Source organism: Idiotropiscis lumnitzeri, chromosome 15, assembly GCF_059441095.1.
Source record: "Idiotropiscis lumnitzeri isolate Australia: NSW breed Sydney's pygmy pipehorse chromosome 15, RoL_Ilum_1.0, whole genome shotgun sequence".
NCBI lineage: Eukaryota > Metazoa > Chordata > Actinopteri > Syngnathiformes > Syngnathidae > Idiotropiscis > Idiotropiscis lumnitzeri.
In genome coordinates, this window is record NC_142405.1 from 9,934,165 (window position 1) to 9,958,115 (window position 23,951).

The 23,951-nt window shown below is 44.4% G+C and overlaps 1 protein-coding gene across 3 annotated transcripts in view; it reads left to right on the forward strand.

Annotated features, from left to right (window-relative positions):
- ntn1b (netrin 1b) overlaps window positions 1-23,951 on the forward strand; it is a 42,089-nt gene that overhangs the window by 10,904 nt on the left and 7,234 nt on the right. For all 3 annotated transcript variants that reach the window (XM_088317730.1, XM_088317729.1, XM_088317728.1), the window contains 4 exons: window positions 11,137-11,325; window positions 17,076-17,225; window positions 19,342-19,395; window positions 23,801-23,875. In XM_088317730.1, coding sequence (XP_088173856.1) covers window positions 11,137-11,325; window positions 17,076-17,225; window positions 19,342-19,395; window positions 23,801-23,875 — 468 coding nt within the window. The remainder of the gene's footprint in view (window positions 1-11,136; window positions 11,326-17,075; window positions 17,226-19,341; window positions 19,396-23,800; window positions 23,876-23,951) is intronic.

Genomic DNA, 23,951 nt, shown 5'->3' on the forward strand with positions numbered 1-23,951 from the left:
CGAACTCGCTCATCTAATTTCCACAATGAAAATCCTGTCTTCATTGTGAGATGATACTTATGAGTAAATACATCTGTTTTTCTTATTCAGATGACATCATTAAAGGATACAGTATTTACTTTCTGTTTCAATCCTCTCCGAACAAAACCTTATGTGGAAAATAAGTGTAGTGACGGTCGATGGTTTCATTAACAGAAGGGGGGCTTCATGCTGTAAACTACCTCATTGGGGTCGCCTTTTCTATTCTCTTTAATAATGTTGACGGGTCACAGCAAAGGTTGCCAGAAGCTGGTGCGATTCAGGAAGAACCAAGCCCTTTCCTCTTCTGCTTGGACCAACGTCCTGGAGGCCACCTAGCAACCGGCACAAACTTTGGGACCAAATTGAATGGAGTACCTCTGTGATGTCTACTCAGTGTTTCCATAATAACAATCGGTGACCATTAATTCCCTGACTTTTTCCTTCCTATCTGGAGAAAATGTGGCCGTCGTGTTCAGTCTGTCATCCTCCAAGTCACATTTCAACTCCCGCTTTGTTTTTTTTGTGGTCGAGCACACGGTACAATGTGAGAGTCCGCATACCAAAGTCCCAACTCACATCTTTGTATGTATCTAATCTTACCCTCGATTAATCCTTCTGTCCTCGGTGCTCACTGTTTCTCTCCATTGGCCTCCAAGTGAATATAAAATGGAAAATAAGTGCTAAAACTCAAGGTATAGGGTATAGGGTTTGACATCGGGATCTGGCTTGTTTGAAGTAGACCCACGGAGCAAAGAGCAGAAAAGCATAATAAACATGCCACCACAATGTGGATTTTCATCTCAGCGTTATGATTTACAGCCCAGTGGCTTGCTACCTCCTTCTCCCCCTTTTCGTCTACACAGGGGAGCACAGCACGTGCCGGAGTGTTATAATGACCTCCCTGCTCAGCGGGAAACATTTGGACCAGAGCCGAACATTGACCAGAAAAGTCTCACAGATGCTTGGTGCAGGTTAAGTCCTGAGAGAATATCCCTCCTGACCACAAGCGCCTTAACACTGCACTTGGGTTAGATCTACAGCCAAAGACAAATTCAGGCAATTGCAATGGTGTAAAAGAATCTGTGCCACAAAAAAACTGCAGAAAACGAATATGTGAGTTAACTTTGCTAATTGTTTGGACTATTTCTTGCATGTAAATCCCTCCATGTATATTTTATAGCACTTGTCCTCATTTGGGTTATTCTAGCTAACTTTGTGCATGAGTACAGCACACTCTGGACGAGTCTCAATTCACAGAGAACTTGGACAAACAACCAATCAGACCTAAGGACAATATAGCGAGCATCAAACTCGAGAAGATATATGTATGTATATATATATATATATATATATATATATATTAAAAAAAATATATATATATATATATTTTTTTTTATATGATTTAATAAATACTCCCCAGTGTGATTTCGCACTGTATTCTCTTTTACGGTAACCTGGAGAATCAATGTATGTGTGCACGAGTAGCCATCAAGCTAAAAAACACTTCAAAATAAAGCCAGCTGTTAGTTTTCACCTTCTGGCCTCAAGCACATCGTGACCATGCCCCACTAACATCACCGGCTACGCTTACACGACATTGCCTAATGGTGCATTGTGAGCACTCATGTGATTTTATGTCACCAAATGACCTCCACTGGCTGTGCATTCTGCGTTCGCTCGGCAACAGGGCCGTTTTACAAGTGCACAAAAGCGCAAGGCGCTTGATTGCTCGGCTAATTGATCTCCATCGGGGATCACAGAGCTTTGCCAGTAAAGACGGGCAACGCCTCCCGTGACATTGCCAGTCAATGGAAAGCTTTTTCAGTTTGCCAGCATTCGGCATTCAGGGTGGAGTTGGTGGCCTAACGATGACCATCTCAAAGGATGTTTTCAAGGACAATTTGTTACCACCACATGGGAAATCCATCGGAGGTGAAAAGTCAGAAACTAGCTTGGAAGGTGGATATTTTGTTTTTCTAAGGCTCATACGGGTGACACAACCATTATCAGATTGTTCTTTTCATAGTTTTTTTTTTTTTTTTTTAAATCCAGCCTCATATTTTAACAGCTTAAATCAACACCAACACCAAAGCCATTGGGCAGCAGATTTCTGGCTCGGCTCTGGCCAAAGTTGAGATGACTTTTTAGATAGCCTTTCATCAAGAGGGAAAACTCAATGTATTATCTCAGCTTATACCTTTTCTTCTATCTGGTCCCGGGGCAAAAAGAACAATCGTGGCAGCTTCTCAGAGGTCAAAGGTGAGCTGAGTAATGGCTCATTAGATTTCTCCGTGTGTTCTTGTGGTAGCAACGCAGACATGACTATTCCCCAAAGGCCACGGGGAAGAGAGGTGTTATGGTGTGACTGGCAAAGGTGACATCATTAGACTGATAGCATCTTTCCTTAAAGAGACAAGCAGATGCTCTTCAACCTTTGGGTTAGCTTCTGCCCTTTGTGCCAAATGTGATGTGGCCTGTAGTTTATGGTAGCTGGGTGTTGCTCTTGTGTTAATTGTGATTTCTCTATATCTTTTGAAGACTTAGACTTGCATTGGAGGTATTGATCGGATAGTTATTGATTGACAACTCATGCAGGAATTGCACTTGGCATTGGTATACCCGCATTACACTCCTATTAAAATCTGTTTTTTTGGGGTGGGGGTGGGGGGTAAAAGGTGGTCTGAAGTACTTTGGATTGGCACTCATTGTTTTAGGCTTTATTTGTTTCTGAAATACCAAGGTGACGGCGTTCACCCCTTGATGAGGCAGTACTCCGAGTTCGTTACGTAAACCTGCAACATTTCTGGCCAAGATTGAAATCGAACATTTTTTTTCTTTGACTTCACTGTTGACATTTTTGCCTCAAGTGAAATCATCAAAATCGGTCCAATCTCTTGGAAAATGATTCATCAGCTGGAGAGCTTTTTGCTCCTTTGTGGTTGCCCTCACGCTCACCTCCATCACAATATGCCAGCCGCCGCAGTCATGTGTGATTTCACTTCTTATTCGCAGAAACGTGCCGTCTGGTGGAAGCAGGTCAAAATTTCTCCAGAGAGAGTCCATGCTAATGGACAGATTTCGTTTGTTAGCAAAATATAATTTCTCAAATACATTAATGTATTAATAATCTAGCGTAATATTACATTTTAATCATTTAATGTCTCATGCATGTGGTAGAATCATTTGTGTTGTAAGAAGCGCTTGATTACGTCACGCTTAAGCTAGTGTAAACTCCCGTGCTGCCATAAATTTTATTACTTAAATTAGATTATTGTATTTTTCCCATTAAATGATGATTCTACAGTTTCCTAACATAGCCCAGCTGACCCTAATTAATATGCAAATATGCAGCCTAAGACGCTAGTTCAGTAGTTGTTTTTTGGTAATGTCATGACATTGTAACAACACTGTTATATGCCATTAAACAAATATTATTCTGACTGACTTCAAGTAATAATTCACCTATCCTCAATGAAATGTACTTTTGTATTTGATGAAGTTAAAATGCATATCAAGTTTGACAAAAAGCAGAAAAAAAAATAACATTCCATATGCTGCGAATATAATTTTGTCCCATGTTCACAATTGATTCAGGCAACCATAAATCATGACGTTTATAGCGCCAGGAATTTACTGAATCCAGAGTTTAAATGTACACGTGATCCGATAAAAAGTTATAGTATTAGTCCTTTGATTGTATGCATCAGTCAATATGTATGTCTTTGAATTGTCCAGTGCCGATTTAACTATTTCATAAAAACCCACAATAAGTGTAACTTCAACAAATTATGCACAACGAAAAAAAGAATTGTTCCAATAAAAACAGAATTCCATTCAGAGTAATCATTCTTTTGCACACATCACAGATCATCACGTAGAGACATTTTATTTCCTCATACTTGTTCTCTCATCTCTGGATGCAATGGTGGGTGGGTAGTGGAGGGGGGGGGACGCCTCCACCAAAATGTGGGATTTGTAATTTCCATCCAATATGCACACCCACCCCAAGTGGCTCCTTCACTAAGCCTGATAGATGACCCTTGAACATAAATAGAATGGAATAGTATTGTCAGGAGTCGCCTTGCGGCGATGAGGAGGTGGACCCAAGAAGCGAGGAAGCAGGGGTAGGTGAAGCTTTAAGGAGATTTATTGTGGAGCTTGGTGGGGACGAACAACGGGGCGTGGGCAAAGAAACAACACAGGCAACTGAACGAGACTAACTGGACGATGACAAGGACCAAACACGAGACGGGAACGAGCCAGGCGGACAGGGAACGAAGACAAGTACAACAACGGGAGCGAAGCGCAAGTCGTGAGAGTCCGAGGTGACGTGGCAACAGGAGGCAAACAGGGTAATGACCCGACACTGCGTTGTCGGTCTGGAAGGTTTAAATAGTCCGGGTACTTAGGGGAGCAGATGGGAAGCAGGTGCGTGATGATGCCTAGGAACAGGTGCGTGATGATGACTAGGAACAGGTGCGTAGCTGGTGAGAACGAAAACAATAACAAAGGCACATGGCAGGGAGGTGATGAAAACAATAACAAAAGGCACATGGCAGGAAGGAGGGAAGAAAATAACAACAAAAACACTGACGTGGCAGACACGGGTCATGACAGTACCCCCCCCTCAAGGGACGGCTTCCAGACGTCCCAAACGAAAACAGTCAAAAATGAAACCAAGTCCAAGAACGAGGGTGGGCGGAAGGGGGCCGGTAGGTGGGACCAAGGCCCGCGAACTAGGCCGGTCTGGCGGATGTCCAGGGGGCCAGACCAGCGAGCCCCGACGGGGCCATTCGGGCGGACGTCCGGGAGGCGGGACCAAGGCCCGCGAACTAGGCTGGTCTGGCGGATGTCCAGGGGGCCAGACCAGCGAGTCCCGACGGGGCCATTCGGGCGGACGTCCGGGAGGCGGGACCAAGGCCCGCGAACTAGGCCAGTCTGGCGGATGTCCAGGGGGCCAGACCAGCGAGTCCCGACGGGGCCATTCAGGCGGGCGTCCGGGAGGCCCGATCAACAAGTCCACCCGTGAACACTCAGGCGGACGTCCGGGCGCACCCGAGACCGGAACGTGGAGCGGCGGCTGGTCGTCCAGCCCCGCCGAGTCAGGAACGTGGAGCGGCGGCTGGTCGTCGAACCCCGCCGAGACAGGAACGTGGAGCGGCGGCAGGTCGTCGAGCCCCGCCGAAGCAGGAACGTGGAGCTGTGGCTGGTCGTCGAACGCCGGCGGGACGGGAACTTGGAGCGGCGGATGATCGTCGAGTGCCCGCGGGACAGGAACGTGGAGCGGCGGCTGGTCCTCGAACCCCGCCGAGACAGGAACGTGGAGCGGCGGCTGGTCCTCGAACCCCGCCGAGACAGGAACGTGGAGCGGCGGCTGGTCCTCGAACCCCGCCGAGACCGGAACGTGGCCCGGCGGCTGGTCCTCCAACCCCGCTGAGACAGGAACGTGGAGCGGCGGCAGGTCATCGCACCCCGCCGGGACAGGAACGTGGAGCGGCGGCTGGTCCTCGAACCCCGCCGAGACAGGAACGTGGAGTGGCGGCTGGTCCTCGAACCCCGCCGAGACCGGAACGTGGCACGGCGGCTGGTCCTCCAACCCCGCTGAGACAGGAACGTGGAGCGGCGGCGGTTCGTCGGATGCCGCCGAGGCAAGGGCGGCAGGCGGCGGCTGGTCATCGTCCACCGCTGAGGCAGGAATCTGGAGCGGTAGTGGATCGTCGGACGCCGCCGACATGGAGGCGAGAAGTGGCGGTGGTTCATCTGGCACCGCAGGGCCAGAGGCGAGTGGCGACGGCGGTTCATCGGACGCCGCCGAGAACGGGACTTGGAGCCGCGGCGGGCCGGGCGCAGCGGGGACCGGGACTGGTAGCGGACGCAGGGCGTGCTCCGCCGCGACAGGGACTTGTGACGGACGCAAGGCGTGCTCCGCCAGAACTGGGACTTGTGGCGGACGCGGGGCCTGCTCCGTCGGAACAGGGACTGGGGGCGGACGCAGAACGTGCTCCGCCGGGATAGGGACTTGTGGCGGACGCATGGCGTGCTCCGCCGGAACAGGGACTTGTGGCGGACGCAGGACGTGCTCCGCCAGAACAGGGACTTGTGGCGGAGGCATGGCGTGCTCCGCCGGAACAGGGACTTGGGGCGGACGCATGGAGTGCTCCGCCGGAACAGGGACTTGCGGCGGACGCAGGACGTGCTCCGCCGGAACAGGGACTGATGGCGGACACAGGGCGTGCTCCGCCGGGACAGGGACTGATGGCGGACACAGGGCGTGCTCCGCCGGGACAGGGACTGGTGGCGGACGCAGGACGTGCTCCGCCAGAACAGGGACTTGTGGCGGACACAGAACGTGCTCCGCCAGAACAGGGACTTGTGGCGGACGCATGGCGTGCTCCGCAGGAACAGGGACTGATGGCGGACACAGGGCGTGCTCCGCCGGGATAGGGACTTGTGGCGGACGCAGGACGTGCTCCGCCGGAACAGGGACTTGTGGCGGACGCAGGACGTGCTCCGCCAGAACTGTGACTTGTGGCGGACGCATGGCGTGCTCCGCCGGAACAGGGACTGGTGGCGGACGCAGGGCGTGCTCCGCCGGAACAGGGACTTGTGGCGGACGCAGGACGTGCTCCGCCGGAACAGGAACTTGAAGCGCTGGCGAGGCGCCGGAGCGGGGGTCAGCAGCTCTCGGGAGGCCAGAACAGGCCCCAGCAGCTCGGGGGGAACCGGGACGGGGCTTATCATCTGGCGGGGAGCCGGAACGGGACTCATCTGCTGGCGGGGAGCCGGCACGGGGCGCGGCAGCTGGCGGGGAACCGGAACGGGGCTCGGCAGCTGGCGGGGAGCCGGGAAGGGGCTCAGCAGCTGGCGGGGAGCCGGGAAGGGGCTCAGCAGCTGGGGAGGAACCGGAACGGGGCTCAGCAGCTAGCGGGGAGCTGAGACGGGGCTCAGCAGCTGGCAGAGAGCCGGGATGGGACGCTGCGGCTGGAGAGGAGCCGGGACAAAGTTCAGTAGCTGGCGGGGGGGCGACAGAGGGCCGGATGCAGCAGTCGGTCCGGGCACAGCCGAACCGGGGGCCCTGATCCCTATCAGCCTGCCGCCATAGGGAATCAGGGGAATGGGGAACACGCGGGACCAAGGTTACAGGGGCTGGTGAACGCGAGCTAGGGGGTGCCAGGGGAACGTGAGCAGGTGCTAAAACCGATGGTGAACGAGGGGAACGACGTGGCCGTGATCTACGTGATTTGGGACGTGAAGTGCGCGAGGTGGATTGGGAGGTGGTCTTGGAAGACTCAAACGAAAAAGGTGTCAGGAATGGTTCGGGGGGGAAAAAGTGACTGGTACTAACTGTGTCCGGGTGGCGCTGAGCGTCTAACAAGGCGTAGATGTGGTCTGCATCGTACTCGTGATCCGAGTCGACAAAAACGTGCGGGGCATAGTGCTCAGAATCATCTGCTAAATCATTATCAACTAAAGCGTGAGTGGGTGAATTGGCCTGGTGATCAAAATTGTCGTCGTAATCGGAATCAATGGTACAGTGTGGAGGAAGGTCGGGAAGGAAGACGAGGGCGTTACCGTGAAAGGAAGACGAGGTACGGGGCTGGTCGGCAGGCTGGTGAGGGGCAGGCACCGGAGGCTGCACGGTCGGTGCAGCTGACGTGGGGGCTGCATGGGTTGCTGCAGCTGACGTGGAGGCGACGTGGGTTGCTGCTACGGACGTGGAGGCGACGTGGGTTGCGGCAGATGACGTGGAAGCGGGACGCCTTTCAGCCAGCTGTCGGTCGGCCAGCTGTGCCAGCCTCATGCTCTCCACCATCTTGACCTCCAGCTCCACCATCTGAGCTGTCAGCTCCATGATAGTCTCCCGGGGTGGTACCGCAGCGGCGCCCTTCTCCGCGATCGAGGCCACCTGCTCCGCTATCTGGGCCAGTCGTGCGCCCAACTCAGCGCGGCGGGAGTCCAAAAGGTAGGCGGTCTTTTCGAACAAGTCCTCGTAATCTGGGGAAGCGGGTAGCGTGGCAGACGTGGCGCTGAGCTGATCGGCGGGTTGGTGGGGGGGGTCCGTGCGGCGGTGTCCATGACGCCGCCGCGAGCCCCTCGCTGGGTCCTTTTTTCGAGGTCGGGTCATTCTGTCAGGAGTCGCCTTGCGGCGATGAGGAGGTGGACCCAAGAAGCGAGGAAGCAGGGGTAGGTGAAGCTTTAAGGAGATTTATTGTGGAGCTTGGTGGGGACGAACAACGGGGCGTGGGCAAAGAAACAACACAGGCAACTGAACGAGACTAACTGGACGATGACAAGGACCAAACACGAGACGGGAACGAGCCAGGCGGACAGGGAACGAAGACAAGTACAACAACGGGAGCGAAGCGCAAGTCGTGAGAGTCCGAGGTGACGTGGCAACAGGAGGCAAACAGGGTAATGACCCGACACTGCGTTGTCGGTCTGGAAGGTTTAAATAGTCCGGGTACTTAGGGGAGCAGATGGGAAGCAGGTGCGTGATGATGCCTAGGAACAGGTGCGTGATGATGACTAGGAACAGGTGCGTAGCTGGTGAGAACGAAAACAATAACAAAGGCACATGGCAGGGAGGTGATGAAAACAATAACAAAAGGCACATGGCAGGAAGGAGGGAAGAAAATAACAACAAAAACACTGACGTGGCAGACACGGGTCATGACAAGTATAGCGCCAAGTGGGCCCTTTCCGCCAAATAAAAGCAGAGCCACAAGGCATTTATGCTGTAAAATCATCGTCATTGGCAAAACCTTAAAACTGCACTCTCAAGCTACGACAGTCGAATGTGAATCCTTTTTTGTTGTGGGGGGGGGGGGGGGGGGTTTACAATCCAGACCCACCTGTGACAGGTGCAGATCCGTGATACTTGAGAAGTGGATTTACACCTCCCACATGCTTTAAAGGCAGACAGACTCTGCTAGTTTGAGGCTAACATGAAATGCTAAACGCATTGCCATTTTTAAAAATCTTTTATAAAATTAAAATTCCTGTAAAATTCTTCAAATGCAAGTATTTCGTTACGTGCTTTTTAAAAAAAAAATTTTTTTTAACGAAAACTGAAGAAATACTAAAACCGGGACAAAATCTTGATTTAAAAAAAAAATCTCAAAAAACAATTCTAGGAAAACTAGGGCATAGAAAAACTGAGGTTGAACTTTATCTATATTTAGATGACACATGCTCTGAGGTGGCATTGGGCTTATCTGCGTTCACGCTATTGTCGCTGTTGGACAACTATTGTGGTGGCTGCGTGAGTGAGACAGCACAGTGCTCGCTATAAGGGCCTGGGGACAGCTGCAAAGATAGCATTTATTAATCCCCTGACGCTCTGGCATGAATTAAAAAAAACAAAAAACAAACAAAAAAAAAAAAACCCACACTTTTGGGTGACAGCCTTTTTTAAAAAAAAAGATTGAAGTACTCTGGCAACTCCCAAGACAGTCTGTTTCCCTTGCGAAATGTACGTAAATTTATAAAAAGCAATTGTCTCCTTTGATATCACTGAATAATAATTTTTATGAAACGATAACATTTGCTTTTGTCAGTATAGTCAACCAGGAGCATTCCAATTGTTCTCCGTGAAAAATAGACCCCCACTCCACCCACCCCACTTCCATTTCCCTCTCACAGACTTCCCTTAAGTGGAGATAACATCTGGGATAAGAAAGCGGTAAAGAGCAAAGAGGGAATGGGAGGAGGGAGCATGTGTGTGTGTGTCTGTGTGTGTGAGAGAGTGAATTCTTAAAAACGTTGTGTGTTCGATCAGCCTCAGGGAGGGAACCATTGGAGATAAGCTTGTGACAGCTGCCAAACACCTCTGTGTGAGTGTGTGCTTGTGCATGTGCATTAGTGATGGGCCCCCCATTTAAGGAGGGATGTATGCATGAATCCCCGCCACCTGCCGGCTTGAGTCCCTTCTGGCAGGTGTGACTCAGTTTATATGTGATTCCGATCCCCGATGATTGTGGAGCATATGTGACAGCGTTATCAAGAGACAGCATCTCCATGCAATAACATTAAGACATGAGGCACGCTGATGGTGGAGATTATTGAAATATGAGGAAACGTGAGCTTTGCCTTTACGAGCAGTAAACAACGGATTTCGTCCGATAACAAAGTCAAAATCATCGCAAAACATGGCGAAAACCTCACTGATGTATGTTTATGGTTGATATTGACAAAACCTGGGAAATAAGATAATGAACCTCACAATTTAAAATAGTTGAAATGAAAAGAATCTGTTCCAGGCCTTTATTAACTGTACATTGCAAAAAAAACAAAACAAACAGAACTTGAATTTTTGGGGTGATTAAACCCTCATTTAAGTTGGGTCAACTTTGAAATCTAAATTATTGGCATTTATGGCAGCAATTAGTTAGTACAACAAAGCAAGCAAGTTGTTTACTTCAAAACAATTATTTTTTTAAATTATATAATTAAGTCGGGTGGACCATACTTGTATTTCTTTGTTGTGAAATGCAGAAAAGCCAATTTTTACAACAGCAAAACTTAAAATATACACCTTGAATTATTTAGATTATGAGATTTTTTTTTAAAAATTATTTTATTTTAATTTTTACACAGTGTACAGGAAAAGTGGAAGTAACTGTTAAACGTTTAACTCACATAGTGTCAAGGCTGAGTTTTTTGTGTTGATGGTGGCAAAAAGGCAGGCAAGGAGTCAAGGCTTCTCAAGAAGAAATTCTTTTCATAAAACAAAAACAAAAAAAAGGCCAACAACATGGAATGTGGCATCAAAGTCTAAACAAATCAAAATTCAAAGTATCAAAAAGGACTCGGATCTTTTGTGAAAGGGGAAGTACTTTTTCCTGCCAGGGTTCAAAGGTTAAATTCACAAGCAGGTGGCAGAGTCAATGTGAGCCTGAACCAGGACATCGATGCATTATCCCCAACGCCCTCCATCTGTTTTAAAACATACACTCCGACAAACTTATGCTTTCCTAAAACAAAAGGAGCTCTTTTTACAGCTTGGTGTTGTGTTCATGCTAAATGTTGTCGTGCTAAGCTTCAAATTATCCACAGAAAACTTCCTGCCGGAGTGTGGAGTGTTTATTGCCTGTTTCTCTGTCCCTCCCTGATCAGCCTGCCACTGCAACCTCCACGCTCGTCGCTGCCGCTTCAACATGGAGCTGTACAAGCTGTCAGGCCGCCGGAGCGGAGGAGTGTGCCTGAACTGTCGTCACAACACAGCGGGCCGCCATTGCCACTACTGCAAGGAAGGTTTCTACAGGGACATGACCAAGTCCATCTCTCACCGGAGAGCTTGCAAAGGTAAAAAATACACCGCGGATAAGTGCGTCACGATTATAAAAAAATAAAAAAATAATAAAAAATAAAAAACTTTTATTTAAGTTGAAACACCTATTAAATATAAATTTGTGGTATTTTTGGCAGCAGTGCTAGTTAGCACAACAAAGCAAGCAAGTTGTTTGTTCCAAAACAATTGGCTGGGTAGTTTTTACTTGTACCTTTAAATTGAGAGACAATACAAAGAATATTTTGTTATGTGAGCTCTTTTTAATGTTTTTGTGAAATGCGGAAAGGCAAGAGTCACAATTGCAAAACTTTTAATACTTCTGTCGAATTGCACAAATTATTGTTTCCTTGAAATTTTTCGTTCACTGATCTTTAATATTTTTTTTTCTTTATACAGTGTTGGCTAATTGTAGACTAAATACACTGAAAAAAAGTATTTATTTTTTTCCCTCACAAAAATGTAAGAATTTTGCGTTGAAAGAGTTACAGAAAGAATTTCATCAATTTATGAATCAATAATGTATCGTGAATTTTGCCATTTAGCTCCTTGTTAGAGAACAGCAAATTCTGCTGTTCTAAATTAAAAACTTCTTGGAACAAGCTTGACTACTCTGGTATGTACATTAAATTGATCATTAATAAATGTAATATATTGCAGTTGTGTCAAGTTTCATAAACAAAGTGAGCTACAATTCATGTGTTTAGCATTATTTTTTTTTCTTTAAATAAATTAAATATATGAGGATAAATCTGTCATAACAGAATCCAAATTTAGTCAATAAAACATTTTAAGCTCTCTTGATCCAAGTTAGTTTTTGTGTTTGCATTTTACTGATTGTAATTTCTACGTATTTAAATTCATTAACTAATCAAAAAAGATTAAGGTTAAACTGTTTGATAAATTTCTCAAAATTTGCCTACGCAGACCGAGCACCAGACATTCATCATGTTCTTTAACTAAAAGTTTTGCAAAACAGCTTTAGTGGGTAATGCAGGCTAAGGCATTATAAAACGACATACTGTATTTTCATTGGTTGTTTCGCGACAGACTTCAACAATACATGCGGAAGAACAACTTGGTATTGAAAAGTCAAGTTATGAAGTTGTCATCGAACATTCGACACTCCAAAATCCCACTAAAATAATCCTTTTCATTCTCAGTTACCAGTCAATACTATACCGTCAAGCTTGAAGTATAAAAGGAATTCTTCCGAACGTTTTGGAATAAAAGAGCCACCTGTCTGTGCTCTGATGAACTGACCCGTGCAACCACAAAGCTATTTGGGGTCCCCATGTGACTGACTGACGAGACAAACATAACAAACAGAAGGTGTGAGGTGTGAGCCGATTCTGGAACCGGCTCACTAATCTAGTCATACCTGTGGCACACACATAGAAACCCAAACAACACACTGACGCAGGTGCGAGCGCATATTTCGGATCTAAGGCCAAGTTGCTGAGGATTATTGGCAAGAGAGATAAAAAAAAAAGATAGCATCTTGTGCTGCTGACAAAGAGATTTCAGTGAACAAACTTTATTGTATTCTGATGAGATGTTTTGTATTTTGTATTTTTTATTTTTTTTTTTTAAATGAGCTAATGTGAAACTGCATGAAATGTCAACAAAACAATTTCTTGTCAGTCTCTTGCACCAAATGTGTTGTGTTTATTATATTGCAGTTAAACTAAACTAAAACACATTGACAAGATAAATATAATATATCAGCAAAAATGGCATTAGAATACAACTTTTGATTTCTTTATGTGCCAGTTTTTCCGACATTTTGATTTTATTTTTGCTGGAATTGTTCTCACTTTTCATACTTTTGAAAACTATGACTTGGCAAACACGGCCCCCTCGTTTGCTGGAATGCAGCCTCGCACAAAACAACCCATTCGCATGTGAAACTTTGAGTATTCTCTGGTGTCGCTGTCACCCTCCGCACTCATCAGAAGCATTTTTTCGTGCTTATTTATTGGGTGGCTGTTCAATAAGACACATGTGGCCAGAGAAAGCATAGCTTTTTGATAAAGTAGGCGAGAAACATCACAGAATTGAAGAAAGAACTTGCAGCAAAGTATAAAAAATGATATTTTCCTGTACAATGTCTCCTACGGGAAGTTTTTATACAATTTACTTTTAGTCAGACTTTTTGGAACAGATTAATTACACAAAAAAAGGTTTCCATAGATTACTAAATGTGTGATAATATGTGTAAAATAAACATAAATTCTGTAATATGCAACATTGTTTCACTGTGTGTACTCTAAAGGCTTTAGATAAGATTATTGTCATTGTTGCCATAACAACAAAATATAATTTCATCACAATTGGAATATTTTATTAACCTCAGTGGGAAATTCATGTTGGACAGTGTCTCTGTGCAGAAAATGAAAACTTGAAATGAATTCAATAAGTTAAACCTTTTATGAAAGGGAATATCACTCTTGGGATAATGACCTAAAAAACCTGAACTGCGCATGATGAAACATGAAAGCGTATCATGTGCAGACGTAATCCCACAAAATTACAAAAAAAAAAACAAAAAATAGAGAGAAGAGTAAAAGTTGAAAGAGAAATTTCAATGAGGAATAAAAAGTCTTGCTTATTTTATTATAATTTTGTTCTGTAGCCGCTATCGTTTCTGCACGTTCTGCATGATCTCATCTTTAGATATTTGGACTAAAAAGGCCCCGTGAAGCAGCTCTTAAGTCAAAGCTCTCTTCTAAACACAGCATTAGGATCGTTTCACTTCACGCGATAATGCTGCGTTGAAAAAAAAGCTTGATAGATCACCCACATTTCAAAGTTCTTTACAGCATTGTTTAATCCTGCCAGTCTAAACATTTTCACACATTCGGAGAGGACTTGGATTCAAAGTGTTGAACCTGGCGTCGGGTTAATGCAAGAGAGATTCTGATGATGTAGTGACATCCATTGATGTTTGCAAAATCTTTCTAAACAGCTGGATCAGTACCCAGACTAGCTGAAGACCACGCCCCCTTCTTCCTGTCGCCAACTGGGTGCTTGGGGATCAAAGCTAAACAGCCTGATTGCGATTGCTGCCGTTTCTCCTCAGGAGACCACATCGGGGGCCCACTGAGCATCAGTTAAACAACTTATATTTATTGTTCAAATCAGCCCACCAGCCCGCTCTGCTGTTGTTGGACAGGAAATAAAGTTCCGTGCCAACACAGCCTGGAGGAAGTCTGCTTTTATTCCCCAATCCTCAACTCCTGCCTAACTTGTCATCTCAGTTGAACGTCCGTGCAACAATGTGCCTCATGGCTGGACGTTCATGAAGAGAGAAATTCTTTAGTGGCGGCTTGGAATAGCTCGTTGTAGATTAGCAACTTTGCCTCAGTGTAAACGGGGCTCTTGAAGAATCATATTAGATATACAGGATTTTTTTTTTTCCTGTTCCCCCAAATTATTGGAAGTTGAAGCAATCCTGGACTGGTTGCCAGCCAATCGCAGGGCACACAAAGATGAACAACCATTCGCACTCACAATCACACTTCGGGCCTATTTAGTGTCTTATCACCTACCTTGCATGTCTTTGGAATGTGGGAGGGAACCGGAGCACCACGCAGACACGGGGAGGACATGCAAACCCAACACAGGAACACCGGAGCCGGAATCGAACCCGGACGGGTTAAGCAGTCGGTCGGCGGGCCGCCAAGGTTGAAGATTATCCCGACTAATTATGCTGTGATGTGGAGAGGAGCAAGAATTACATTTGTCAAGAGAAAATTTGAATCAGAGATGGCTTTATGTGTCCCAAAATATTTGTGATGCTGAGTTTAAAAATGCGTTTTTTTTTTTTTTTTTTCTAGCACCTTAGGTTTTTGAGGTAGTTTAATTTCTTTTTAAGTTTGATCTATTTTTTTTCCCCAATGACATTTTCAAAAAGTGTACTTGCATCTCTGTTTAAAACGTTTTTGTTGCTATTTTTATTGTTGTTTTTATCTCTTGTTGCGGTTCTGATGCATGAAAAGTGTTGATAACTGCTGATGGGAATTTTGACATCATTCTTAAAGATAATATATGTATATATTTTGTTGGTAGGAGTAAAAAAAAAAAAAAAACTTTCATTATAAATCAATATAATATGAAATTATTCGTGTAGCTGAGGTACAATTCAACCATTATACTGAGGTGGTGAGCTCTGAAAAAGCGTCTGATAAGAGTTGAAGTAAAACTGTCAATGCCTCTAGTAGTACATACTTCCCAACACTTTCAGTGCTAATAAGACGGCTGTGCTTGCACTTCAAACACTGTATCTTGGTTCTGGAATTGTTTGGCAGAGCGTGCGCACACTCACAGAGCAAATTTCTCACATTGAACGTGCAGTCTTCCCAGCTAACCGCTTAAGCAGACTTTGAAGTGTGTTCCACTCAACCGTGAACGGGAAACATTATTCAGCCAGTGTTTGCGAGGATGTCTTTGCCAAAAAGCTTTGCACTGGAAACTCAATCTGAAGAGCATACAGCATGTTTGATCACAAACGTCTGCGCCCGTGCTACTTCAAGGCAAAACTCGCATACATTTCGATATTGAAACGCGAGAACAAAGATATGCTAAGTGTGTGAAATGCTAATCACGATCAAGTTGTTTTTTTATTTATCTATTTTTTTTAACCGCTCATGATGGGAGGAGGGAAGCTGCATATAATGCGGTTTTATGCTAGTGCAAGGCCCATTTCCTCATCTGTGATGTTACTGAAAGCAAACCAAGTCAACTCTAATGGGAATAATTTCTCAGAAGGTTTGAGTATTAAGATTATTTTTAATTTATGGAACATATAAGTCCCTATTTTAGTGCCAAGCACAAGCCCTAAGGCTTGACTAAATGTGCGCACGGGCAGAGGCTTCTTCCTGTTGGTCAGGGTTGACACTTTTAAAAATATATTAAAATTATATTAAAAATTTAAATTATTTATTCATTCATATTTATGAACGAACCAAAATTTCCGGACCACATGGCGCACCTGTATATAAGCCGCAGCAACTAATTTAAAAAAATATATATATATATATAAATATATACAAGCCGCAGTTTTCTATGTTGAAAACATTTTTTTTGTTTACTCCATGTACAGAACATTTTTTTCATGTGAATGCACATAACGGTACATAAAAAGATTGTTAAAACAGTGCCTTTTAATATAGCAACAATGAATTATTAATTAAAATTTTTTTTTTATTTATTTAGCATATTTTCTGAACTATAGAGCGCCCCTACTGGTGAAAGAAAAATCCACAGAAAAGCTGCACCATTGTATTAGCCGCGTGGTTCAAAATCTAGGAAAAAGGTAGCGGCTTATAGTCCAGAAAATATGGTTAAAAGGGCATCCACCACACATATCATCAGAGCACAGAATCAGTCTGCTTGTGTGTTGATCAAATCACGTTGTACACCACAACTTAGACCTGCCTCTAGGTGGTCTAAGATCTAGTCTACTTTCTGTCATTAAATTATCGGGTGTGCAGGGGGTGTGTAACAGAACGTCCATCATGGCCTTCCAAATTCCCAAACATGATAAACAATGAAAATGAAGATGCACCAGTTTTGATGGTGATTCCACATGAGCCTGTCCAAGAGCCCATAGTTGGCACACGGCAGGTTGGAAGCATATTGTAGCAGTCTGAACGGGGATATTCATATTGCACTTCTGCATAAATTAAATTACTTGTGTTTTCAAGTTGACTTGGCTTCGCATCTGTGTTATTTCCTGTCATTTCATCTCATTTGCTTTCTCTAGCATGTGACTGCCATCCAGTTGGAGCGGCAGGGAAGACGTGCAACCAGACGACAGGCCAATGCCCTTGCAAGGATGGAGTGGCCGGAATCACCTGTAACCGATGTGCCAAGGGATACCAGCAGAGTCGCTCTCCCATCGCCCCCTGCATCAGTAAGCCTTTCTCCCGACTGAATGAAGAAGAAAAATGACAAAACTGCAGAAAAATACATACTCAAGCAAAGTAGATCCCTTGAAAAACAAAAAGTACAGTAACAAACATGTACAGTATTTGCACAGCACAGTCTGAAAACCATATTACAGCAAACGAATACTTGTAGAATGATGTCATGTAATTATTTTTAAAACACCAGTCAGACGCACACATTTAACATGTCAGGGTAAAAGAGAACCTCCGATCACTCCGAATGAGCTTTTCCATAACTTTTTTTAAGTTTCGTTTTTTTTTTGTGAGCTCACTAGTGCATGAAACGTGCAGGAATGAGGCACAGTATTAAGTGGTCATTTTACATAATTAAAATAGTCTGCAGATTTATATATATATTTCTAACATTTCTGTGTGGCCTGTTACTGGCACATGGATTTGTGGTTGGGGATCCCTGCCTTAAATAACTTCATTTATAACCATATTATCCAATTTTGGAATCAAAAAGTCCAGCACCAGTTAGGACTAAACCAATAATTTGCTTTTCTCTAACGCCAAGTCTGTATTATTATTACTGACAGATGAGTCATTGTGATTAATTGATAGGTGCCAATTTATGACATATGATTAACTTACGAGATTAATAATGAGAAGCAGCACCATGACCTTGTGGTCAGCAAATTTGGGGTTGGATTTGAGCTCAGGTCTCCTGAGTGGAGTTTGCATGAACAGTGAAGAAATGAAATTGTGAGGAAACTAAACGCAATGTAAAGACCCAAACAACGGTGCATTAAGAATGCCTCGCTAGCTTAATGCTAACAAATTATGTAAAACTCCTTTAAACATGCTAACGGTTAACATAGATACTTGCGTTTTTTTTTTTCCCGTTTGTCTGCTTAGCTGTATTATGCTGCTAACTGGTGACCAAGGTGAGCACTCTAGAAGGAGCGACTCAATGAATTGAATTGCAGCATTAAATTATGGTGTGAAAACGTACAAAATAATGGTACGACTCTGTTTTTGTAAAGTACAATAGTTTCCTTGTTTAAAAAAAATTTTTTCAATTGGAAAAGATGATTTGAGATGCGAGTGTTTTGAGTTACAAACATGGATCAAATTAAACTTGTATCTCAAGGCACCACTGTACAATGTGGTACAATGGTGCTATTGGAAATGAATTCCTCACCCTGAGGCTTTATTACGCACAAGATGACATCTGGTCTGCAGAAATAAATGTTGTATCGTAAATAAACCGCAACGTTTCATCCAATTGTAAATATTTTTCAGCTGAATAAAAGCATGGCCATTTTTTGGCCGTTATTATTCTTATAAGTTTTAAAAACTCAAAACCCGCTTTCATTTTTCTTGACTTTGAAACCACGGTATGCTCCATCTATCTCAGAAGACGACTTCAAATGCTTCTGCGTGTGCATGCTTGTTAGCCTTACCGGCATATCTTGTTATTTTTATATCCTATTCCATTATTCTGGATAGATATTTGGCTTTTTAAACCGTAGCCCAGATCAACAGAGCGTTGCCACTCACCTAACATGGCCTCGTGTGCCTTCTGCATCGTTAACTGTCCGTCTCACGGTAAATCCCCAGAATGCGTCCAAAGAAACGATGGCTGATACTGTATATTTATTGGCTGTATCTGCTGGCTGCTGATTCCAGGCCTTCAGTAATATACACCAGCGTCACACTGAGATAGAGATCACTGGTAGCTGTTTTGATCAAAAAGCATCTGACGGGTATTAATAGATAAGTCGTGTCTGTCGCCGCTGAAAATGGTCCCCAATGAGGTTTTCATTCTTATCACAAAGTAGAAAAACAGAATATATTTGGTTCTCCCATATCATTTTCAGCTCCAGTTTGGGCCCTCGGCACAATCACAACACTTATACAAAAGTTACATCTTATAACAGATGATTAGGCATGGCATATGTCGAAATCAGCTGTCGTTAAGAAGACATCAAGTTCAATCCCGAAGGTGTATTTCACGTATGATCCTAGATATGTTACATATGGTCCAAGGCAGGAGAAAGTGTGCGCTAGTGGACGGAACACATGTTGATAATTCTCTTTAAATGACACTCAATGAGCCGCTTGCTGTCTGCACCGCAGAGATTCCGGTTGCATCCCCGACGGCGACTTACAGCAGCTACGATGAGACATCAGGTCAGTAAGGCAAACGTACATCTTGTGTATTTGCATCTTTCTGCAAACATCTCGAATGACCTTTTTTTTTTTTTTTTTTTTTTCTGGATTTCATGTGCAGCTTGATTATTGTTGCTTGATGAACTGATTGTTATTACACGCTTGTGTAGAGATTCCCTGAGTCCTAACACACTAATTTCACCTCCCTGCCCCTGTCTTTTACTATTCACGAGTCCGTGTTGTATATTGTAATCTAAAATGCCAATGTTTATTCATGAATATCAAACTGAATGATGTGAGTCAATAATTGCTGTTTTTACCTATTTTTGCTTTCTAAAACCAACAAACAAAATTTATTTTTAAGTCAATAATGTTGCTTTGAAATTTTTTCCACCTCAAACTATTACCATAAAGACCAAAGCAAAATTATGGTAGCGGAATAGTTTCCGTAAAAAACATTGATTTTATTCATGAAAAAGGACATTTATCTCATTCACTACCAGCCAAGTAAAAAAAAAAACATTTTTGACGTCTTTAGCCGTCCATGGCAGTAAATGAGTGAATAATATTGTATTTTTATGCTTTGTGTGAACATTAACACTGTGCTTAGATTTGGGAAAATATCAAACTGTGATTAAATACCGATTCAATTAATGTCCTTGCACATAAAAGTTGAATCAAATTTGGATCTGACATTGACGTGTTTGAAAATAAACAGTTCTAAATGATTAAAAGGAAATGTATTGCACCACAAAGTTAAACACAACTAAACTGTACTTAAGTTTGTACTTTATTAGACTAAAAAATTTGAGACACTGTGGCATTTCACGCAGTTTGTAAATTTTTTAAATGTGTTTAGTTCAAACATTGTAAATGATTATTTCATCCTCCATCCACAACAACATCTCGCTCCTCCTCACTAAGGTCCAACAGCGATGTAAACTCCAGACTCGAGAGCGTTTTTTTTTTTTTTTCCCTTCTCCCTGCGGCGTCATTGCCTTTATTCCCAGCCTGCACCGCAATCCCCCCTGGGGTCTCAACCTTAATCTGATTACATGCTTCATTTGCACCAGTTTGTATTTCAATCAAGGCTGACTGTGCTGGCAGCGTAGCCCAGGCCGAAACTATTGTTCATTTACTTTGACAAGAGTCACCATGCGGTGACACAAGACCATGTGCGATATTTACTCATCTCTTTAGTGCCATTTTTTTTCTTTGTGTTCCTTCATGGCTCATTCGGTTCAGATGCTCTCCGAAGCTGTTGTCTTAGTTGTTTACAGTGTTGGCTGAATTTGTTTGACTGTGGTATAGAATGAGCAGGCAAGTTTGTGGCCGAGGAGCTAGTTAGTTAGTTAATTTATCAGACCTTGATGTAGATGAGGACCGAAATGCAGGGAGGGGAAAACGCAGTGCACTCATAGGTATTTAATAAAAAAAAAACTAAAAAAACGACAAAACAAGGTAGAAGGATGGATCATAAAAAAAAAATAAATAAAAATAAACAGGAGTTCCAAAACAACAAGGATCAACTTGACGTGACTTGGACCGAGGACATTTCGACAACGAACCGATAGGGACTGAAACATGCAGGGAACAAAATACATGCACGTTGATTAGACATTGCACAACACCGGGATGAGGCAGGGGGGTTAGAGCAGTCCTTCGCAATTATTTTATGTTACACCCCCCCTAGCAAGAAGAAAACAATTCGCACCCCCTGCCCACCACTCACTCACCGCTGCAACTATTAATAATAGCATTTTCGTTGCAAAACAAACCTGCACCGTAATATTATATATAATAGTTAATACTCGCTGCACACAATGGACAATGAGAGCACCACTGCCAACTTCTGGAGTGGATGTGCAATTACACTTGATTGTAGTACAGCGGAAAAAAAAGAATATTTCCCAGGTTCACCCGAGCCCCCCTCAGCATCGCCCCCGCCCAAGGGGGGACCAACCCACTATTTGAGAAGCACTGGCTTAGAGGAAGCTGATTGGCTAACACAAGGAACAAAGATGACAAGCACAGGCGGACCCCAAGAGAGACATAGACAAAAGAACACAAGGAAAACATGAAACTTCAAAATCAACTTGGACAGATCATGACATGAAATGAGGATTCCCGACACCGGAGCAGTACCATTAGAAAGGACCAACGTCAGCCATCTCTTGGGTTCCTAGGTGGTGACCTGTGTCGCCCGCTCTGTTTATAAGGTGGTGAGTCATTTCTGACAATGAAAGCAGTTGAGACAGTGTGAAACTTGGATTCTATGTAGACACCACCCTCCAAATTAGAAGCCGTGTGGTCCCCCAGCGACCTCGCAGAATGAGCGTGGCGCTGCCGCATTGCCACACAATGGGGGCGTTTGTCTTCCCAGCAGGAGATTGGACCTTAATGAGCGCTGCGGGTGTAATGGCTCGGAGTGTGCAGCGATTTCTCCGAGGGGGCGCGACGTCAGTGTCGTCTATCAAAGGGGGGGTGTGATAAAGGCCCCCAGAGGCCAGCCGCAGATAGAGGCCCCAACGAGCCACTTTCCTACATTCACATGGAAATTAGGCATGCTTGATATGGACTAGTCAAATTCGTTTACTTTGGTATTTCCGTTTTTTTTTTTGTTTTTTTTTTTTAAAAGATCCCACCACCCCAAAAAGCAGCAATGCATTGCACCCCAAAATGCTTCCTCTACATACATGAATTCGATCCTCATCCCACAAACCAAACGACTTCTTCTTTTTTAAGAGGGCGGAGAGGGGCGTTTTTTCTTTCTCCATCATTACCCAGGCAACCTCATTCACCAAGAGTATAATGGAGAAGAAAGGGGACGACTGGACGGAGAGCTGGAAGAAATAATGAAGTTTGTCCATATTCAGGCGAGCTGAAAGGTGCCCCCCTCTCTCAACTGCTCCCTCCTTCCTCTCTCAAACTGCCCTGTGCAGCTTTCCCACCCCGCAGAAAAGGCAGCACAAGTCTTACTACTCAGAGAGAGCAAGAGCTAGGGCAACATTAGTAGACGATCTGCTTCCAATTTGTGTCAGTCAGTGGAAAGTGGAAAGAACAAATGATTTCAATTTTAAGTTTTTTGCCCTCTGGTCCCACCACCAGCTCCCTCATTATGAACATTACCTGGCACGGTGACAAAAGCAGCAGTCATCTTTAAAGCTTGGCACTAAATGCCACGTGCACATAAACTGGCAACTCTTCAGACATGAATTAAGACTTAGGGCCCGAGTTTCAACGCAGTCTAACCGTGTGCATGGGTCACGTGCATTTTGCTGGATTTTGCACAGGTAGAATTGGGCGGAACGGAGCATTTTCACCGTTGTGGACAGTTGCGGGATAGAACGAGCCTTTTCAAGTCCAATCATGGCGCACTCTTAGAGTGCAGCACGCCCGAGTACACCGTGCTTGATAGTGTAGAAAGAGGAATAGACTAGTTGGAGTCTGTGGATGAAGATGGCAGGTAAACTGCAAGATCTCACATTTGGGATGAAATAGTCAGCTGTGAATGTGATATGGGCAATCAGAGACCACCTTGCACTGACCGTGTGACCGTGAGTGACCCATCGCTCCTCTCAATAATGTTGGGGTTGCTATGAAAATATTTTTAAGATGATGATTATAATTTGCTCAATTAATTGATTTCTACAATGATTCGTGGGGATTGTCCAATGCCGGTATCAGATTTATGAATGAATTACCTCAACGTCCGCCAGACACGTCCGCGGAACGCTGAATGTGTCTAACTGAGCTGCAATCAAATACAGCAAAATCGTGTTACACCACCTTCGCTGCACAAAAGACCGCCTTTTTAGTCGAAAATTTAGTCCACTTTCTGTCGCATAATTGCGAGATGCGCCGGGGGACGCGGAAGTAACGCCCAGTGAGGTGTAGCATGTCCATGAATTTTATAAACACGCTGAACTAGACTGTTATTCCATTTTTTTTAAAAATTGGACTCTGGAGTAACGTAATTGCACGTATGCGAATGTAATTTGAAAAAAATAAAAATCAATACTTTCATTCCCCCCCCCTACCATTTTATAAACTGTCCACATCCCACCAAATGGGAATTACGGTTACATCCATCCATTATCTGCCACTTATCCGAGGCAGCGGCTTCAGCCGGGAAGCCCAGAATCCCCTCTCCCCAGCCACGTCTTCTCGCTCTTCCGGAGGGATGCCCAGGTGTTCCCAGGCAAGCCGGGAGACTTTGTCTCTCCAGAATGTCCTGGGTCGTCCTCGGGGTCTCCTCCCATTTGGACATGCTTCAACTGAGAGGTGTCAAGGATTCATCATAATCAGATGCCCAAGCCACCTCATCTGGCCCCTCTCAACGTGCCCAGACACCCTGTGGAGGAAACTCTGTTAGAAATGAGATTTAATACATTGTATAACTCAAAAGCTTTCTCTTTGATTCCAGATTGTGAATCCCACTGTAAAGCTTCCAAAGGGAAAATGAAGATCACCATGAAGAAGTACTGTAAAAAAGACTACGGTAAGTGAGTCCACCCTGCAAAAATGTACTGCTGTGGACGTTAAATGTCTCAATTAATCAGAGCAGCGTAACATCC